Source organism: Mobula birostris, chromosome 1 (genome assembly GCF_030028105.1).
Source record: "Mobula birostris isolate sMobBir1 chromosome 1, sMobBir1.hap1, whole genome shotgun sequence".
NCBI lineage: Eukaryota > Metazoa > Chordata > Chondrichthyes > Myliobatiformes > Myliobatidae > Mobula > Mobula birostris.
This window is the reverse complement of record NC_092370.1, coordinates 142,189,222-142,207,784: the sequence shown is the minus strand read 5'-3', so window position 1 is coordinate 142,207,784 and position 18,563 is coordinate 142,189,222. Positions and strand designations below refer to the sequence as shown.

The 18,563-nt window shown below is 39.0% G+C and overlaps 1 protein-coding gene across 23 annotated transcripts in view; it reads right to left on the bottom strand.

Moving 5' to 3' along the window:
• Positions 1–18,563, bottom strand: part of rims2a (regulating synaptic membrane exocytosis 2a) — a 1,105,394-nt gene that overhangs the window by 444,686 nt on the left and 642,145 nt on the right. For 14 of the 23 annotated variants that reach the window (XM_072262764.1, XM_072262846.1, XM_072262801.1 and 11 more), the window contains 2 exons: positions 8,673–8,740; positions 7,387–7,506 (listed from right to left, as the gene is read on the bottom strand). In XM_072262764.1, coding sequence (XP_072118865.1) covers positions 7,387–7,506; positions 8,673–8,740 — 188 coding nt within the window. Of the gene's footprint in view, positions 1–7,386; positions 7,507–8,357; positions 8,567–8,672; positions 8,741–18,563 lie in introns of all 23 variants that reach the window. The other 9 variants (XM_072262723.1, XM_072262810.1, XM_072262754.1 and 6 more) reach the window with 1 other exon arrangement.

Genomic DNA, 18,563 nt, shown 5'->3' with positions numbered 1-18,563 from the left:
AGGATGGATCCATGAATATACAACTAACCAGAAGGTTAAATGACAAAACAGATTTGGCCTCATCTGTGCCTTAAGGGGCAGGGATACAGTGGTAATAGCAGGAAACTCCATCTATTGCTTTTCTCTATATAGTTTCAACGGGACAGTATCAGAATGTCCCACACCCAGTGATCAGTTTCAGTAGCCACAAAGTATCAGTTGGAAGTTAAATTGTATATAGGTTTTACTTCTTGAAGACTGGTTCTCATTTTAGTTAATCATCAAGCATGTATCATGAACATTTTCGTGGTATGCAGGATCTTCTGAAGAAAGTTAACCAGCACCTTCTCACCTCTCAAAGTGAACTAGAAATGGTCTTTACGGAGATGTTGATCTCACAAGGAATAGTCAAATCTCAAGAAAGTATTAAGAAACAACTCCAGGTTTAACCAATATTCAGCTGAGTTCCCTTTTATGCCTTAGCATGCTCACTTTCCTGGTCGCATCTTTCAGACCTAACCCACTCGGCCTGAGAAGTTTTTTAAAGATATTTATGTCAAAGAGAAAAATCGTATTCAAAATTCTGTTTCAAAAATAAGTCCAATACATAAAAAACTTGAATTTTTTTTGCAAGACTACAGTACAAAAGACAAATCAAAACAAAATCTTAAAGATGAGGCACACTAAGTTCTTCTAATCATAAAGCCTTCCTTGTTCCTGTGATATAGAAAGAACAAATTTAATAATAATTGTCAAACTGTGTTTGACGATCATCTGAATACCCAGTATCGAGGCTGAGCCTTGGGGAAACGAAGGTGTAAATGCTGCTGAAGAACTTCAGCTCACAAATGGGTGAGTTCAAAATCTAATTCTCATAAAATTTTAGATCTGTACAGAATCTAATTAAGTCCTTTTCCTGAATTCTGTATTTTCTCTATGCCAGTTGCCAATCAAATCTCCTTTTACACAGGAACATAGAAAATCACTTTATTATTGAAGTTTTATTGATTCCCTGTTAGCATTACCTATCCTTAAATGATACATTGCACTGTGAATGAACTAAGTCATTAAAAAATACTAGTGCCCAAGAGACATATCATCACATTGAGATGCAAATTTTCAAGAGTGATCTCCCAAATGTACTAATTTGAATAAATTCCATCACATCAAGGAGTTCCTAAACTGGGATATATCAAAGATGAAAGATATTGGACAGGATTCCCTCTCCTAGCCCGTATTCAGTCTTAACTAATATAGAATAGATGTTTTGAATTCATTTAAGTCCAGATACCGTCTCTTGTGTGATTACTTTTAGAGATAAATTTACTTCTTCAATGCTTATATCCTCTTAAACAGTAACCATGAGACAGCAGCTGGGATGATATGTTGAAGTTGCATAAGATGTTGGTGAGACTAAATTTGCAGTATTGTGTGCAGTTTTAGTCACCTCTTACAGGAAAGATATCAATAAGCTTGAAGGAATACAGAGAGAATTTATACAGGTGTTGCTGTGACTTGAGGATCTGAGTTATCGGGATAGGTTGAATAGGTTAGGACTTTAACCCTTGGAGTACCAGAAGAATGAGGGAGATCTTACAGAAATATACACAATTATAAGGATTATAGATAAGGATGAATGCATGCAGATTTTTATTCTTCTCAAATTGGGTGAGACTACAACTACAGGTTATAGGTTCAGGATATATGTCTAGGATACAAAAGTGCTGGTTGTTGGACTGTAGTTTGATGGACTCTGGATCAATGGATTCTTTGGTGCTTCTGCTGTGGCCTGCATGGTCTGGAGGTTTGGGGGGGTCAATGCTTTGCTGCTTCTTGTGCAAAGGGAGGGGAAGTGGTGGTGGGGGGCTTCAGGGCTTTAATATTGTTCCATGGGGTTTCTTTGTTTTGTGGATATCTGTGAAGACAACGAATTTCAGGTTGTATACCGTATACGTACTCTGATATTAAATGTACTTTGAAACTTTGAAGATGAAAGGTGACATATTTTAGAGGAATCTGAGGAGGAATTTCTTTAATCGGGGGTGGTGCAAGTGTGTAATATGCTGCCAACAGAAGTTCTAGATACAAAGTTCAATTGTAACATTTGAGAGACATTTTGGATGGCTACACGAATGACATAAGTATGGATGGCTATGATCTGGATGCAGGCAGAAGACCAGACCATTATGGACTAGATAGGCTGAAGGACCTGTTTTTGTGCTGTAGTGGTCTATGGTTTTATACCGTACAGATACTTGCATTGCCTGATTTGAACTCTACTGCAGAAAGTGGGGAAAGAGTTGTGAAAAAGTAGAAAAATAATAAATATGTTTGGAACTCCAATCAAAAATGAATTACAGCTCCTCACTTAAACAAGAATGGGTTATACATGGATTTAAATCATACTTAGAGTGAGGATGTAATGGGTTGCTTTTTTCACCATTTTCTCTTTACTGTAAATCTACTCCAAATGAGGATGAGGAATTTAGGCAAGGCCAGCAAATCAGTTTATTTTCTCAACCTGCTGACAGGGTGCAATAAGGTTTGTGTGAATCAGCACCATTCAGGGAGCCAGACATCAGCAGGGAAATAACTTGTCAGCATAATCTCTCCTGATCCACCTCAGTCCCCAAGCTTCTAAGTGGATTTCTGCATATGAATGCACGAGTAATTACTTCAATAGATTACAATATATTATGTTGCTGTCAGAGTTATGTTTATATATGGACCAAACCAAAGCTTGATCAGAATTTAATTGTCTTAAAAAATGTCAGTTGGCTAATTTTTGTGTTTATACAGCTATTGTTTTTGGAGCTAGTTACAATTTTTAAAACCTAAATTTGTCTGTAACCATATTAGGGAAAGGATATTTGGTGTCTTGTTTCGTGTGTCCATTATTAGTATAAAACGTGCCTTTACAAGTACTTGAACTTCAGAATGTTTTAAAACTCTCAGAATGTATGGATATTGAATGATTTCCCCTCCCCTCCAAAAAACAATAAAACTAACCTATAAGGGTTCTAAAACGAAGGCGGCATGGTAACATGGTGGTTAGCATGACACTTTATAGTACAGCCGACCCAAGTACAATTCCAACCACTGCATGTAAAGAGCTTGTACGTTCTCCCCATGACCCTGTGGGTTTCCTCCAGGTGCTCTGGTTGCATCCCACAATCCAAAGACGTACCGTTTGATAGGTTAGTTGGTCATTGTAAATTGACCCGTGACGAAATCAGGAGATGGCTGGGTGCCACGGCTGGAGGAGCCAGAATGGCCTATTCTGTGTACCCCAGTAAATAAATAAATGAAATTTCTGATTCCACTATTTCATTGTAAAGTAATTAGTAGGAGAACTTCTTAACATTGTAGAGACACTAATAAGTTAATGTTTCCTGTTGTAATGTTAGGAGCTGCATGATCTCAATTCTTTTCCTAGATGGAGAAAATGGAGGAAAGATATTGGAGAATTCTCTCATTGCTTTGCGTCACAATGGGGGGGGGGGGAGTCGGCATGGCAGCATAGTGGTGAGTGTGATTCTACTGCACTGCCATCCATCCTCAATTGGGATTCACTCCCCATTGTGTCTGTAGGGAGTTTGGGGAGGCACACTAGCATAGTGGTTAGCACAATGCTTTACAAAACCAGTGACCCGGGCTCAGTCCCCACCGCTGTCTGCGAGGAGTTTGCATTTTCTACCTGTGATTGTGTGGGTATCTTCTGGGTATTCCGGTTTCCTCCCACAGTCCAAAGACGTACTGGTTGAATGGTTAATTGGTCATTGTAAATTGCCATGTGATTAGGCTAGGATTAAATTGGCGGATTACATGGCTCAAAGAGCAAGAAGGGCCTATTCCACACTATATCTCAATAAATACATTTTTAAAATGGATGTTCTCCCCGTAACAGCATGGGTTTTCTCCAGGTGAGGGTTAGTGAGTGGTGGGCACTCTATGTTAGTGCCAGAAGCATGGCAACACTTGCGGGCTAGTCCCCGACACAATCAGCACTGATTTCATTTGACACAAAGGTTGCATTTCACCGCATGGCTCAATGTTTTGATATACATTTGACAAATAAAGCTAATCTTTAAAATCACTTAGCCGGAAAGTGGAGAGATGGTATAGGTATCACGATAATATTTTAAGCTGGTGCTTCTAGCAAAGGGTAGGGCTGATGGAAGTGTATCTTTGGCCAGATGTGTGGTACACATGGGTGCTGACTCTCGTTGGACATGCAAAGTTAGGTCAGGGGTTCCCAACTTTTTTTTATGCCATGGACCAATAGCATTAGGCAAAGGGTTTGTGGGCCCCAGGTTGGGAACCTCTGGTTTAGGTAAATTAATATCAATATCAATAGTGGGTGGCAGATATCAACATGAGAGAAATAAACTAAAGAAGAATAATCAAAAAGTATTGATTTAGTTATTTACTTATTGAGATAGAGCGCAGAATATGCCCTTCTAGTCCTTCGAGCCCTTCGAACCACCCTGCCCAGAGATCCTCCATCTCAATCCTCACCTCATCATGCGACAATTTACCAGGAGTGATTAACCTACCAGTCTTTGGATTGGGTGAGGAAACCGGAGCACCCAGAGGAAACCCATGCGGTCACAGGGAGAACGTACAAACTTCATATAGACAGAAGCGGGGATTGAATCCCGGTCACCTGTACTGTAAAGTGCGAGCTAACTACGATGCTAACGTGGTGATATTGGCATAATCTAAAATGCACCAGAACATTCTAAGCACAAGAGATTCTGCAGATGTTCGAAATCTTGAGTACACACACACACACACACACACACAGACACACACACACACACACACACACAAATAAATGTTGAATTCATCAAATCAGGCAGCATCTATGGAAAGGAGCAAACACTCAATGTTTTAGACCAAGACCATTCATCAGGACTTCTTGGCTTGAAATGGCAACTGTTTCTTCCTTTCCATAGATGATGCCTGACCTGCTGAGTTCCTTCAGCACTTTATGTGTGTACCCCTGAACATTCTCCCAGCCTTCTAATGTCCTTTCATGGCAAGATGGCCAGTGGAATCTATGGAAAATGATGATTTACAGTACATTTTAACTTTTAGAATTTGATCAACTACTCTGAAGCTGCAGCAGGTGATTGGAATATCCATTGTGAAATCTACAGACCACAATCTCAAAGGGTAATCCAATAAATCCTCAATCTTGTTGTAATTATAAGGTTTGATTCCACAATGACTACTTCCACCACTTATTCTAGATGGTATAGATTATGTTTGCATTTGTTTATCTGTTAGGTTATTTCACTTGTACTTTTCAAAAGAAATATTTAATTAATCATTTTGTGGACTGGAATATATTTCATATTCAAATAACATATAAAATATCATATACTTCTTTAGAGAGAAAACATTTTCTTAAATGAGACATCATCCCATGACAACGCTTGAAGCAGGACCTAAGAAATGATTTTATACAGCTAACAATGCATATTTTAGTAGGCCAACTATATACAGTGGCATGTAAAAGTTTGAGCACCCCTGGTCAAAATTTCTGTTACTGTGAATAACTAAGCAAGTAAAAGATGACCTGATTTCCAAGAGGCATAAAGTTAAAGATCACACATTTCTTTAATATTTTAAGCAAGATTACTTTTTTATTTCCATCTCTTACAGTTTCAAAATAGCAAAAAAGGAAAGGGGCCTGAAGCAAATGTTTGGGCACCCTGCATGGTCAGTACTTAGTAACGCCCACTTTGGCAAGTCTCACAGCTTGTAAGTGCTTTTTGTAGCCAGCTAAGAGTCTTTCAATTCTTGTTTGGGGGCGGTTTTGCCTATTCTTTCTCGCAAAAGGCTTCTAATTCTGTGAGATTCTTGGGCCATCTTGCATGCACTGCTCTTTTGAGATCTATCCACAGATTTTCGAAGATGTCTAGGTCGGGGGACTGTGAGGGCCATGGCAAAACCTTCAGCCTGCACCTCTTAAGGTAGTCCATTGTGGATTTTGAGGTGTGTTTAGGATCATTATCCTGTTGTAGAAGCCATCCCATTTTCATCTTCAGCTTTTTTACAGACGGTGTGAAGTTTGCTTCCAGAATTTGCTGGTATTTAAGTGAAATCATTCTTCCCTCTACCAGTGAACTGTTCCCCATGTTACTGGCTGAAACACAAGCCCAAAGCATGATCGATCCACGCCTGTGCTTAACAATTGGAGAGGTGTTCTTTTCATGAAATTCTGCACCCTTTTTACTCCAAACATACCTTTGCTCATTGTGGTCAAAAAGTTCTATTTTAACTTCATCAGTCCACAGGACTTGTTTCCAAAATGCATCAGGCTTGTTTCGATGTTTCTTTGCAAACTTCTGACACTGAATTTTGTGGTGAGGACACAGGAAAGGTGTTCTTCTGATGACTCTTCCATGAAGGTCATATTTGTGCAGGTGTCACTGTACAGTAGAACAGTGCACCATCACTCCAGAGTCTGCTAAATCTTCCCGAAGGTCTTTTGCAGTCAAATAGGGGTCTTGATTTGCCTTTCTAGCAATCCTACGAGCAGTTCTCTTGGAAAGTTTTCTTGGTCTTCCAGACCTCAACTTGACCTCCACCGTTCCTGTTAACTGCCATTTCTTAATTACGTCATGAACTGGGGAAACAGCTACCTGAAAACGTTTTGCTATCTCCTTATAGCCTTACTTCTCCTGCTTTGTGGGCATAATTTATTTTAATTTTCAGAGTGCTTGGCAGCTACTTAGAAGAGCCCATGGCTGCTGATTGTTGGGACAAGGTTTGAGAAGTCAGGGTATTTATAAAGCTTTGAAATTTGCATCACCTGGCCTTTCCTAATGATGACTGTGAACAAGCCATAGCCCTAACAAGCTATTTAAGGTCTGATACCTTGTTAAAAGTTATCTGAGAGCTCAAATCTCTTGGGGTGCCCAATCTTTTGCATGGTGCTTCTTTCCTTTTTTTCACTCTCAAATTGTACAAAACAAAAATAATACACTAATCTTACTTAAAATATTGAAAAGAATGTTTCATCTTTAACTTCATGACTTTTGGAGATCAGTTCATCTTCTACTCACTTAACAGTAACAGAAATTTTGACCAGGTATTCCCAGACTTTTGCATGCCACTGTATTATATCACAGATACCCCAAAGGAAAGTAAACCAGTCACTCACCAACAGTTGCATCTTTGAAGTTAGATTTAGGAAATGCTCCATCATTTAAGTAAAATCGAATATACTTCTTGAATTTGTTAAAATCAAGGAAGATGCATGCAGTGAATACATGGTTCATATTAATCTGTTTGGTTAAAGGCTTTGTGTAAATTCTTTAAATGAAAGACTTTATTTACATGTCGAAGTATATAATAACAGCTCAAGATAGCCACTTATCTTAGCATATTACTCACTTTTAGACCCAGGAGTGCTCCAGAATCTCTAGGCACAGTGCCATCTTTTAATCGTTTGTTTAACAATATCCGACCAATTAGGCGCTCTCCATCTTTGGACGGTTGCCATGTCACTGGATGCTACGAGGTCAAAGCAATAAACACACAGGCCTTTAGTATTTATCTTTTAAGTGTGCCACAGTATTTCTTTAATACGATGTTTCCATTCAACAAAGAACACATTGCAATTACACAAACATTTATATTTTTGGTTTCCAATTGGAATTTGGAGTATTTTAATGCTCTTGAGGAGAGTAGTTACACTCTGAAGCGTTATGTGCTTGAAAGTTTGTGTAATTACAGGAATTTATTGCTTCAGTGCATGCTCCATGCAAATAAAAAAAGCAAGCAAGGGCAAGGGTGCTGAATAATGCCACCCACATTAGAAGCTATCACCACTATCAACAACAATTGCCACGATAACCATGTTTAAGCAAGTACCAAGCAGACAGCAGAACAGATTCTAATACACACCTACCAAAATGCCACTGCACCAAATAAAGTTCACAATGAAAGTGGAAGGGAAAAAAGAAAAACACAGTTCTGTGCCAAAACAGATCCAACTTTTCCTCACAGTCTGATTTAAAAATCTTCATTATGTTAAAGGGGACACTTTAAACTGATGTTCAATTATTTAGCAAATTTGGGAAATTTCAAGAACATATTATCATTGTTGAACAACACAAAATGTTTCTAAATTTCTACCATGCAACTGTGCAACTGAACATTCCTATGCATCTTGAAAATAAAGTACTTAATTTTGCTGCCAGACAGCAAACAATAAAGCAAGCAGTTGTTTTTTTTTCTCTTTCATCTGCATTTACACAGATGTGTGTTTACCACTGGAAAGACCCTGTCCTTTTACAATGAGTGACAGATAGCAAACAAAGACCAAATGAGCAGGTAGAATGCAGGCTATACAGACTTAGTACCTTCTCGCTATGGCTATGTTCTTCATTTAGTGTTGTGCTACTGCAAGTATCTACCCCAGAGTCTTTAATCTGAGGCTCGGCCCATTCCAAGTCCTCTTCCAATGAGTGGCCGCCAAATCGCACCATTTTCTTTTGCCTCTCAGACAAGGCGTTAGAGTCCGACAATACTGCCTGCTCACTAGTTTTTCTTTTTCCCCTTTGACTGTTCCCTACAGGCATGGGATAAAAAAAAGAAAAGAAACATGCAAAGGCGTAAATAAAACAAAGGAAGTGAAATGAAAAGGAAACTGAATGTTAAGGCTCCACATGTCTCACCAAAGACATTGGGGACGCCTCACTGCTATGCCAAGATGCATGGTCCAGCCAGTAGTAATCCACGTCCCCTGTGAGAATCAAACATATAAGAAAATGCACAGGAGGAAGGTACAGGAAAGGACAGAAACAGAAATTATAGACAACTGTATTAAATAGCAAAGAATTACTGTATATATGTGTGTTGTAAAAATATATTTCTTGACATAAAATCAATTTTAGAGTAATCAGTGCAGCTCCCAAATCTCAATGGCATGGCAGTCTAATCTTTTAATTGAATTTGAGAATAAATTCCTATGATTTCCTCATTTAATGGGCAACAAACCAGTTGTGGTCAAATGCCCAGGATGCTGCCAAAATTTCCAGGGTTTCAGTTTGAATCATTAGTTTTTAACATAGCAGATACCCATATTCTGCTGGGTTTCAATTTTTTTCCCCTGATATTCACCAATAATTACATAGCAAATTTAGTAGCATGGGGTCATTGCTACTGAATAGCACGTGATGGACTTAATGGTAATAATGGGGACATTTTTTTTGACTTTTTGACTTACGAACAGCTAATCACTAAAAAGGACAGAGAATATTATTAATCATATGGCATTCTTCATAAATGGGAATCTTGAGAGAGAGATAGCCAAATGAAAACTTTTACCTCAAATTTTGTTGTAGTAGAAATAGTTACTAAACTCGGGCAAACACATCAGAAATAATGATGTTTATATCCTTTAACATAAAATATGTGAAAGGAGGACAATGAACAAGAATACAAAGAAGACTGGTGAGAAGGTCAGTTTGAATATGCAACAACAACTTCACAGACAACATCGTTTATATACAGCAACATATATTTTATGGCAGACAGAAATCAGCATTTTATTAAACTCAGTTCCAAGTGATTGTTAAATTTATCCTAATATTCCTATTTGCTTTAGAAGTTGTTTGATCAGCAAAAGAGGTAAAGCAAAGCAGTGTAGGCATAAATGTCCCCAGTGAGCTTATATTTTGCATAGATAAACACTGATTTATGGATCTGGTGCACCTTAGTTGAAATTTCCTCCATTAGTAAATTCTCAATCCATAGCAATTGACATTTCATCCACTTTAAATAATAACCTTAGAATTAGACACTTTGGCCCTTCAATATTATAGGTAGCATTCCATAATTATTAGTTGTCTGGTTCTGTTTTATAATCCAAATAATGTATGAGGAGGCTGAAATACAAAGGACAGTCAATATCATTGACAGACAACACTTGAAATACTGTGGAACATTGGTAATATGAGACAACACTTCTAAGCCATGGGTGAAGTAGTCAAGTACACTACATTCAAATGAAATGAAAAGTTAGAATATTTGTCTCTTCAAAGGTAAAACTCTACTGTAGATATGGCTCATTCTCATCTCAGTCCAGCTCATGAAGCTGTATGGTAGCTGAAACTTACTTAAACCCCATTCCCCAGATTCAGGCCACAAAGTGCCTGAAGCAGCAGTGTGGAAAATAAAAATAAATTTCTCATTATGCAACTGAAGAAGTTAAGTAGCATTTAGAATGGGCACTGAAGGATAACTAATTAAACACTGCCTCATGTGTCCCTGCCATAAATCTCCCAGCTAATCTCTTATTCCTCATTGAATACCACAAAAATGTGAGGAGCTGTGATGGCCTATTGCCATCCATAGATGATGAAAGTGGAACAATGCTCCTTGCAGTATACAGCCAATGCACCCAGGGCTCAAGGAAAATATTTAACTGAAGTAACCTTGATTGTTAAGGTAATCATCTCAAATTTTCAAAGCTATGCATTAAAACCTGCCCTTCTACCCCCACCTCCAGACTTGTTCCCAAATGATAGTTGGAAGGAACTAACATTATGAATAGCTTTAACATAAAGCATTGAATACACACATTTCCAACTCTCATGGGCATACAGGTGAATAACTAATGTCTAGCTCTGATAAAGGATCTAATTTATCAGATTGCTTTTCTTTGTTTCCTGTTTGGCAAGGATGATTTTCTCAACTCATTTGTGCTACTTTCTACAATGTCTTAGTTATGCACATTTACTCCTTGTTTTTATCTAAAGGAATACTGTAATGAAAAAAAAAATTCGACATGCAACTTTGGGATCTCTGGACATACTTTCCCATTGAAATGAGCAACAAGCATCACCAAATTAGTACTGTAATAATTTTATTTAATCAAATCCAAATTTTTGTGTTGGAAATCTAAAACAGCTCTGTTGTACCGTAACTGAGATGCAGTATTTAAGCTCAGCCTCTTTTAATAAATCCTGAGGAAACATTAAAGAGCAAATTGAATTAAGCAATTGATCCAACTCCACTTTTAAGTCATCAGTGTAATTCCAAAAATGATATTAATTTCATTAAAAATAACTATTCAATATACTCTTCAAATGTGTACATTCAATCAACTTTGAAGATAAATAGAATATATATAATCTACAAAAAAAAAACTGACCAAGGACCATCAAAGCCATTCAGGTGTATTTTTGGTATGAAATGTATTTTTTCCCAAGTCTTGCAAAACAATCCATGTACAAAATAATCACACATATAAGCAAATTTGTTATCTTATTTTTCCAATTCTTCTGAAATTTTTAATTCTCATTTTAGCACACTCTTATATAAAAATAATTTGCAATACTAATTCTGTAATTAATTACGTACCATTTCTCTCTTTCAAGCAGATAGTATGCACACCACAAGATTAACAAATATCGCTCTCATATCTATTAAAACTGACAATTTGGGTACCCTTATTCAAATTAATTCAACATCTAAGGATTAACTGAGAAAATACAACTTTGCTTTTGCTTTAATTTTATTATTGTCATCAAAAGAAAGCAAATATTTTGAGCAAAATGGTGCAGAAACAAGATTTGAATCCATATGTAAAAATCTATAAAAATTCCATTCAAGATGTAAGTGAATAGCACAACAAAAAAAATTCAAAAACTATCTCCGATTTCAATATCATAAACTGTACATAAACTTGATTTTAACAAAGAAGTTTACTTTCAAATAGCATATTACTTCATGGATATGCTGCTTGTGATTTCATAATAATGGCATTGCAACTGCTAACAAAACATTTTGCCATGTGTTACAGTATTGATAGGGTGTTATATATACATTGGTATATGTGTATTTATATATATAATCTATGACATCTTTCTCAAAATTACTTTGAGATTATATTCAATAATAGGGTGTTTTATGATAGTGTTTGTAAGTTGAAGAAGAGTTTAACCCATAGTGAAACAGAAAAGTGACCCCTCCTGGGTCAGACAGTGTCACTTCAGAGTTTAGAATGTGCTCTGGTTTTTCATTTGCCTTCTACATTGGAAAAGCATCTATTAATGTCAACCTCATGAAATGTTATTTTTCAACTTTTTCAATAAACATTCAATGACACTATTTTAAAGGACAACTGTGTGCTATTAATCAAGATGGCCCTTGTAGCGTTGCTTGCTTAAATGCAATATAATTTAAAAGTCCATGCACTATAAAGTCAAAATTCTGGGTTCTGTTGCAGAGCTGTCTAAAGGATACATTAGTTGTGAAAATTACCCTAAGACACTGTAGGCACTGCTGTTGGTCAGTAGCTTTAAATATCTTCAGAGGACCTGTTCTGGGTCCAGCACGTACTCTAAGAGCTATTACAAAGAAGGCATGTCAGCACTTCTACTTCCTCAGAAGTTTGCAAAGATTCAGCATTGTACCTGAAACTTTTACAAATTTCTATAGAGGTATGGTGGAGTGTATACAGACTAGTTGCATCATGTCCTGGTATGGAAATACCAATGCCTTTGAATGGAACAGCCACAGCTCATTGCAAGCAAAAGCCTCCACTGTATTGAGCGCGTTTACAAGGAGCACTACCACAAGAAAGCGGTATCCAATCCATCATCAAAGACCTCTCTTCTCACTACTGCCACCGGGAAAGAGGTACAGCAGCCTTAGGTCCCCCACCAGCAGGTTCAGGAACAGTTATTACTCCACAGCCCTCAGGCTACTGAACCAGAATCAATAACTTCTGGGTTCACTACCAGATAAGCTCAACACCTTCTATGTCTGGGAGAATATAACTACAGCTGTGAAGATCCCTGCTGCCCCTGGTGACCCTGTGATCTCTGTCTTGGAGGCCAACGTCAGGTCGTCTTTCAGGAGGGTGAACCCTTGCAAGGTGGTAGGCCCTGAAAGAGTGCCTGATAAGGCTCTGAAAACTTGTGGCAATGGACTAATGGGAATATTCAAGGACATTTTCAATCTCTCACTGCTATGATTGGAAGTTCCCATCTGCTTCAAAAAGGCAACAACTATACCAGTGCCTAAGATGAGTAATGTGAGCTGTTTTAATGACTTTTGCCCAGTAGCACTCACATCTACAGTGATGAAATGCTTTGAGAGGTTGGTCATGGCTAGAATCAACTTCTGCCTCAGCAAGGACCTGGACCCACTGCAATTTGCCTTTCACCAGAATAGGTCTATGGCAGATGCAAACTCAATGGCGCTTCAATTGCCCTTAGGTCACCTGGATAATACAAACACCTATGTCAGGGTGCTGTTCATTGACATTTAAAACTAGCATTCGCACAGTCCTGATCGATAAGTTACAGAACCTGGGCCTCTGTACCTCCTTCTGCAATTGAATCCTCGATTTGCTAACTGGAAGAGCACAATCTGTGCAGATTGGTGATAACATATCCTCCTCGCTGATGATCAACGTTGGCGCACCTCAGGGAAGTGTGCTTAGCCCACTGCTCTACTCTCTCTATACCGTGTGGCGAGGCATAGTTTAAATACCATCTATAAATTTGCTGACGATACAACCATTGTTGGTAGAATCTCAGGTGGAGATGAGAGGGTGTACAGGAGTGAGGTATACAAGCTAGATGAATGGTGTCACAGCAACAACCTTGCACTCAACGTCAGTAAGATTGCGGACTTCAGCAAGGGTAAGACGAGGGAACACAATCCAATCCTCATAGAGGGATCAGAAGTGGAGAGAGTGAGCAGCTTCAAGATATCTGGGGATCTAAGCTGGTCTCAACATATCGATGCAGCTATAAAGAAGGCAAGAAAACAGCTATATTTAATTTGGAGTTTTAAGAGACTTGGTTTGTCAACAAAACACTGAAAATCTTCCATAGATATACCTTGATGAACATTCCAACAGGCTGTATCACTGTCTGGTATGGGGGGGGGGGGGCGCAACTGCACAGGAACAAAAGTCTCTACAGAAAGTTCTAAAATTAGTCAGCTCCAACGAGGGTACTAGCTTCCATAGTATCCAAAACATCTTCATGGAATGGTGCCTCAGAAAGATGGCATCCATTATTAAGGATGCCCAGCACCCAGGATATGACATCTTCTCATTGTTACCATCACGAAGGGGACACATACGCCTGAAGGCACACACTCAGCGATTCAGGAACAGCTTCTTCCCCTCTGCCACCCGATTCCTAAATGAACATTGAACCTGTGAATTCTACTCCACTTTTTTATAAACACTATCTCTGTTTTGCACTATTTTCAATCTAACTATTTAATATACATATATACTTACCATAATTCATTTACTTATTTATTTTTTCTTTCTATATTATCATGAATTGCATTGAACTGCTGCTCACATCAAAGTTGCTGGTGAACGCAGCAGGCCAGGCAGCATCTCTAGGAAGAAGTACAGTCGACGTTTCAGGCCGAGACCCTTCATCAGGACTAACTGAAAGAAGAGCTAGTAAGAGATTTGAAGGTGGGAGGGGGAGAGGGAGATCCAAAATGATAGGAGAAGACAGGAGGGGGAGGGATGGAGCCAAGAGCTGGACAGTTGATTGGCCAAAGGGATAAAAGAGGATCATGGTACAGGAAGCCTAGGGAGAAAGAAAAGGGGGAGGGGAGAAAAAAGCCCAGAGGATGGGCAAGGGGTATAGTGAGAGAGTCAGAGGGAGAAAAAGAATGTGTGTATGTAAATAAATAATGGATGGGGTACGTGGAGGAGGTGGGGCATTAGCAGAAGTTTGAGAAGTTAATGTTCATGCCATCAGGTTGGAGGCTACCCAGATGGAATATAAGGTGTTGTTTCTCCAACCTGAGTGTGGCTTCATCTTTATAGTAGAGGAGGCTGTGGATAGACATATCAGAATGGGAATGGGATGTGGAATTAAAATGTGTGGCCACTGGGAGATCCTGCTTTCTCTGGCAGACAGAGCATAGGTGTTCAGCGAAACGATCTCCCAGTCTGCGTGGGGCTACACGTCAGTCTGCTGCTGCTAAGTTAACATATTTCACGATATATGCTAATGATAATAAACCTGCTTCTGATTCTGAACTTCACTCATCCCAACATTGAACTGAATTCACAACATATTGACTCACTTTCTTGGACTCTACAATATATGTTCTCAATTATTTATTTGTTTGTTTGTTTGTTTATTTATTTATTTATTGGGTTTGCATTTGCAGAATGTGCTGTATTTTTCATATTGGTTGTTTATCCATCTTTTTGTGCAGTTTTTCATTGATTCTATAGTATTTATTGTGAATGTCCACAAGAAAATGAATTTCAGGGTAATATGAGATGACATATACTTAGTGGCTACTTTATTAGGCTCAGTTCAGACCAAGCATCAGAATGGGGAAAATGTGCTCTTAGTGACTTTCACTATTGTTGGTGCCAGATGGGGTGGTTTTTCTTAGAAACTGATATCCTTGGACTTCCACCTGCAACAGTCTCTGGAGGTTTCAGAGAATGGTACGAAAAAACATCCAGTAAGCAACAGCTCTGTGGGAGAAAATGATTTGTTAATGAGATCGGTCAGAGGAGAATGGCCAGATGGGTTCAAGCCGACAGGAAGGCAACAGTAACTCACATAACCATGCGTTACAACAGCGGTATGCAGAAGAGCATCTCTGAATACACAACACATTGAACCTTGAAGTGAATGGGCTACAGTAGCCAAAGACCACAAACATACACTCAGTGACCACTTTATTGGGTAATGGAGGTATCTAATAAAGTGGCTGCTAAGTGTTTATGTACTTTAATAATAAATACACTTTGAAATATGAATTAACTTTGAAAGTGTCAAAATTGCACTTGGAAATTACTCAGAATGGGTGTTTCCATTTTGATCTCGTATGCACACTTATGTGTAAGAATTGGCCAGAAGCTGCAAGTGGTGCAGGTGAGATTGAGAACCCTAAAGGAGTAGGCAAAGAAGAACAAACATTTGAAGACCTTATCCCCACAGATTCCAAAGGGACACAGCGATTTATTTTAACTCTTCCAAGAGCTACTTATCCACAGCAGTCAACCTGGATAGACAACTTTTGTTGTTGGCAATGATCTGATTGTAGAACCCGAAGCAACAGGTGTGGCATGTCTTCTGTAGTCTTTCAATTTCTGTGAGCTATCATTGGAAGGAATACCATAACACAACCAATGGAGAACGTCATCCACATTGAAATGCATGCTGGAGTCTGTACCAATCCAGAGGTGCACTGCTATATACTCCCTCTACTTTGTTGTAATCCATTGTATGTCCTGCATCACCATTGACAAGAGAGCACAGCAATGCCTCGGGTGTTACATCAGGAGGAGGAGGAAAACACAACCAACATGCTGTGGAGAAACGTGGATTATGTGGTGAACCACAGGAAGGAGACTGTTTTCACTCATGTAGATGGCCATATTTAACAGTTTGAATATCTCATGACCACATCACATTTCTCTCACAGAGCGCTTCATGGTCCTCCCTCCATTGTGGCTCCATGACACTGAACAGTACACACCAGAAACATGGTTCCCAGGTAGCCAAAGCTGAAATGATGCCAGTACATAATCAACTTTCTTTTCGCACACATGCCACCTCATGCAAAAAGAAAATAAAATTGTAACTTATTGTTGGAGGCCAAGCAACCTGGACATTTTACTTCACATCATTCGCATATTGGTCTAGCACCAATACCTCAGACATATGCTAAGCAACTTTGTGCCCCCAAACCCAAATTAATGAATTAGTATGCGATGAATAATGGAGCCAAAAGTTATCACTATTGAGGTAATTTGACTAAAGGGATTCTAAACAAAAACTTTCAAGGATACATCATTGCAGATCCACACCAGTTTCTGGCCAAAAGCAACTTACAACAATGAAGGCTCTTTGCCTCACAGGATAAGGTATTGTTATCATTAACAGGTCATGACATACAAGGTCATGGAAGCTAAAGAGTTCAAGAAAGAGAACACCAATGAACTTAAATTTATCAACATTATGAAAAGAGAGGCATTGGCATTCTTGAGGTGCATACAGGTGGATAAATCCCTGGGGCCTGAGCAAGTTTATCCTAGGAGATTTTGGGAACCAAGGGAAGAAATTTCTGGTTGCCCTGCAGAGATTTTCTTATTTTTCACAGCCGATGGCAAGATAGCAGAAGAATGGAGAATAACTAATGCTGTGTTTTTATTTAGAAAGTTTGGAAGGACAAATATCATTGATGAGAAAATCGTTAGAGGGGAATTCTAAAATATGTTCAAAGTTCAAAGTAAATTTATTATCAAAGTACGTATATGTCAGCATATGCAACTCTCAGGGTCATTTTTTTGCAGGCATACTGAAATAAATGCATAATAGAATAATACCTGCACCAACTTGGGTGTTCAACCGGTGTGCAAAAGACAATAAACTGTAAAAGACAATAAATACAAAAATAATATAATAATAATAAATTAGCAATTAATATCAAGAACATGAGATGAAAAGTCCTTGAAAATGAGTCCATTTGTTGTGGGAACATTTCAATAATGGGATAAGTGAAGTTGAGTGAAGATCTCAGGATGAGACTTTCTTTTCCAGGTTATCAGAGATGTCCTCCTCCTTCAGATTACCAGGTTTCCCTTCCTCCACCATTGATGCTACCCTCAACTGCAACTCTTCCACTTCCCGAACATCTACACTCACTCCATCTTCCTGCTGCCTTAACAGTGAGCCTCCCATGAATCTCTGATCCAACACATCATGCTCTCCAAACTCCGCCATCTTCAAAGGGATCCTACCACCAAACACATTTTTACCTCCCACCAATCTCTGCTTTCCGTAGGGATCGCTTTCTGTGATTCCCTTGTCCATTAGCCCCGTCCAGCATTTATCCCTGCAAGCAGCCAAAGTGCTACATCTGCCCATGAGCTCCTTTCTCACCTCTGTTCAGTGCCCCAAACAGTCCTTGCAGGTAAGGCAACACTTCACCAGCAAATCTGCTGGGTCGTCTATTGTGTCCAGTATTCCTGATGCATTCTCCTCTGCATCGGTGAGACCCGTCATAAATTGGGGGAACCACTTCATTGAGTACCTCTGCTCTATCCAATAAAAGTGGAACTTCCCTGTGGCCAAGCATTTTAATTCTCATTCCCATTCCTATTCTGAAATGTCAGTGTATGGCCTCCTCCTGTGCCACAATGAAGCCATCCTCAGGATGGAAGACCAACATCTTATATTCCGTCTGGGTTACCTCCTACCTGATGGCATGAATATCGATTTCACCTTCTAGTAAAAAATAATACCCTCCCCTCCTCTTTTCTTCTCTTCGCCACTCTGGCCTCTTACGTCTTCTCACCTGCCTTTCACCTCTCCCTGGGTCTTACTCTTCCTTCCCTGATGGCAGCAGCAAGAAGAGAGAATTACCTAGGTGATGGATACTGCTTTGTTGAGACAGTACTTTGTGTACACATTGCTCAATGGTGAGAAGGGCTTGACACATGATGGACTGGGCTGTATCCACTGCTTTTCGTAGGATTTTCCATTCAAGGGGATTGGTGTTTCCATACCAGGCTGTGATGCAACCAGTCAATATATTTTCCACCACAC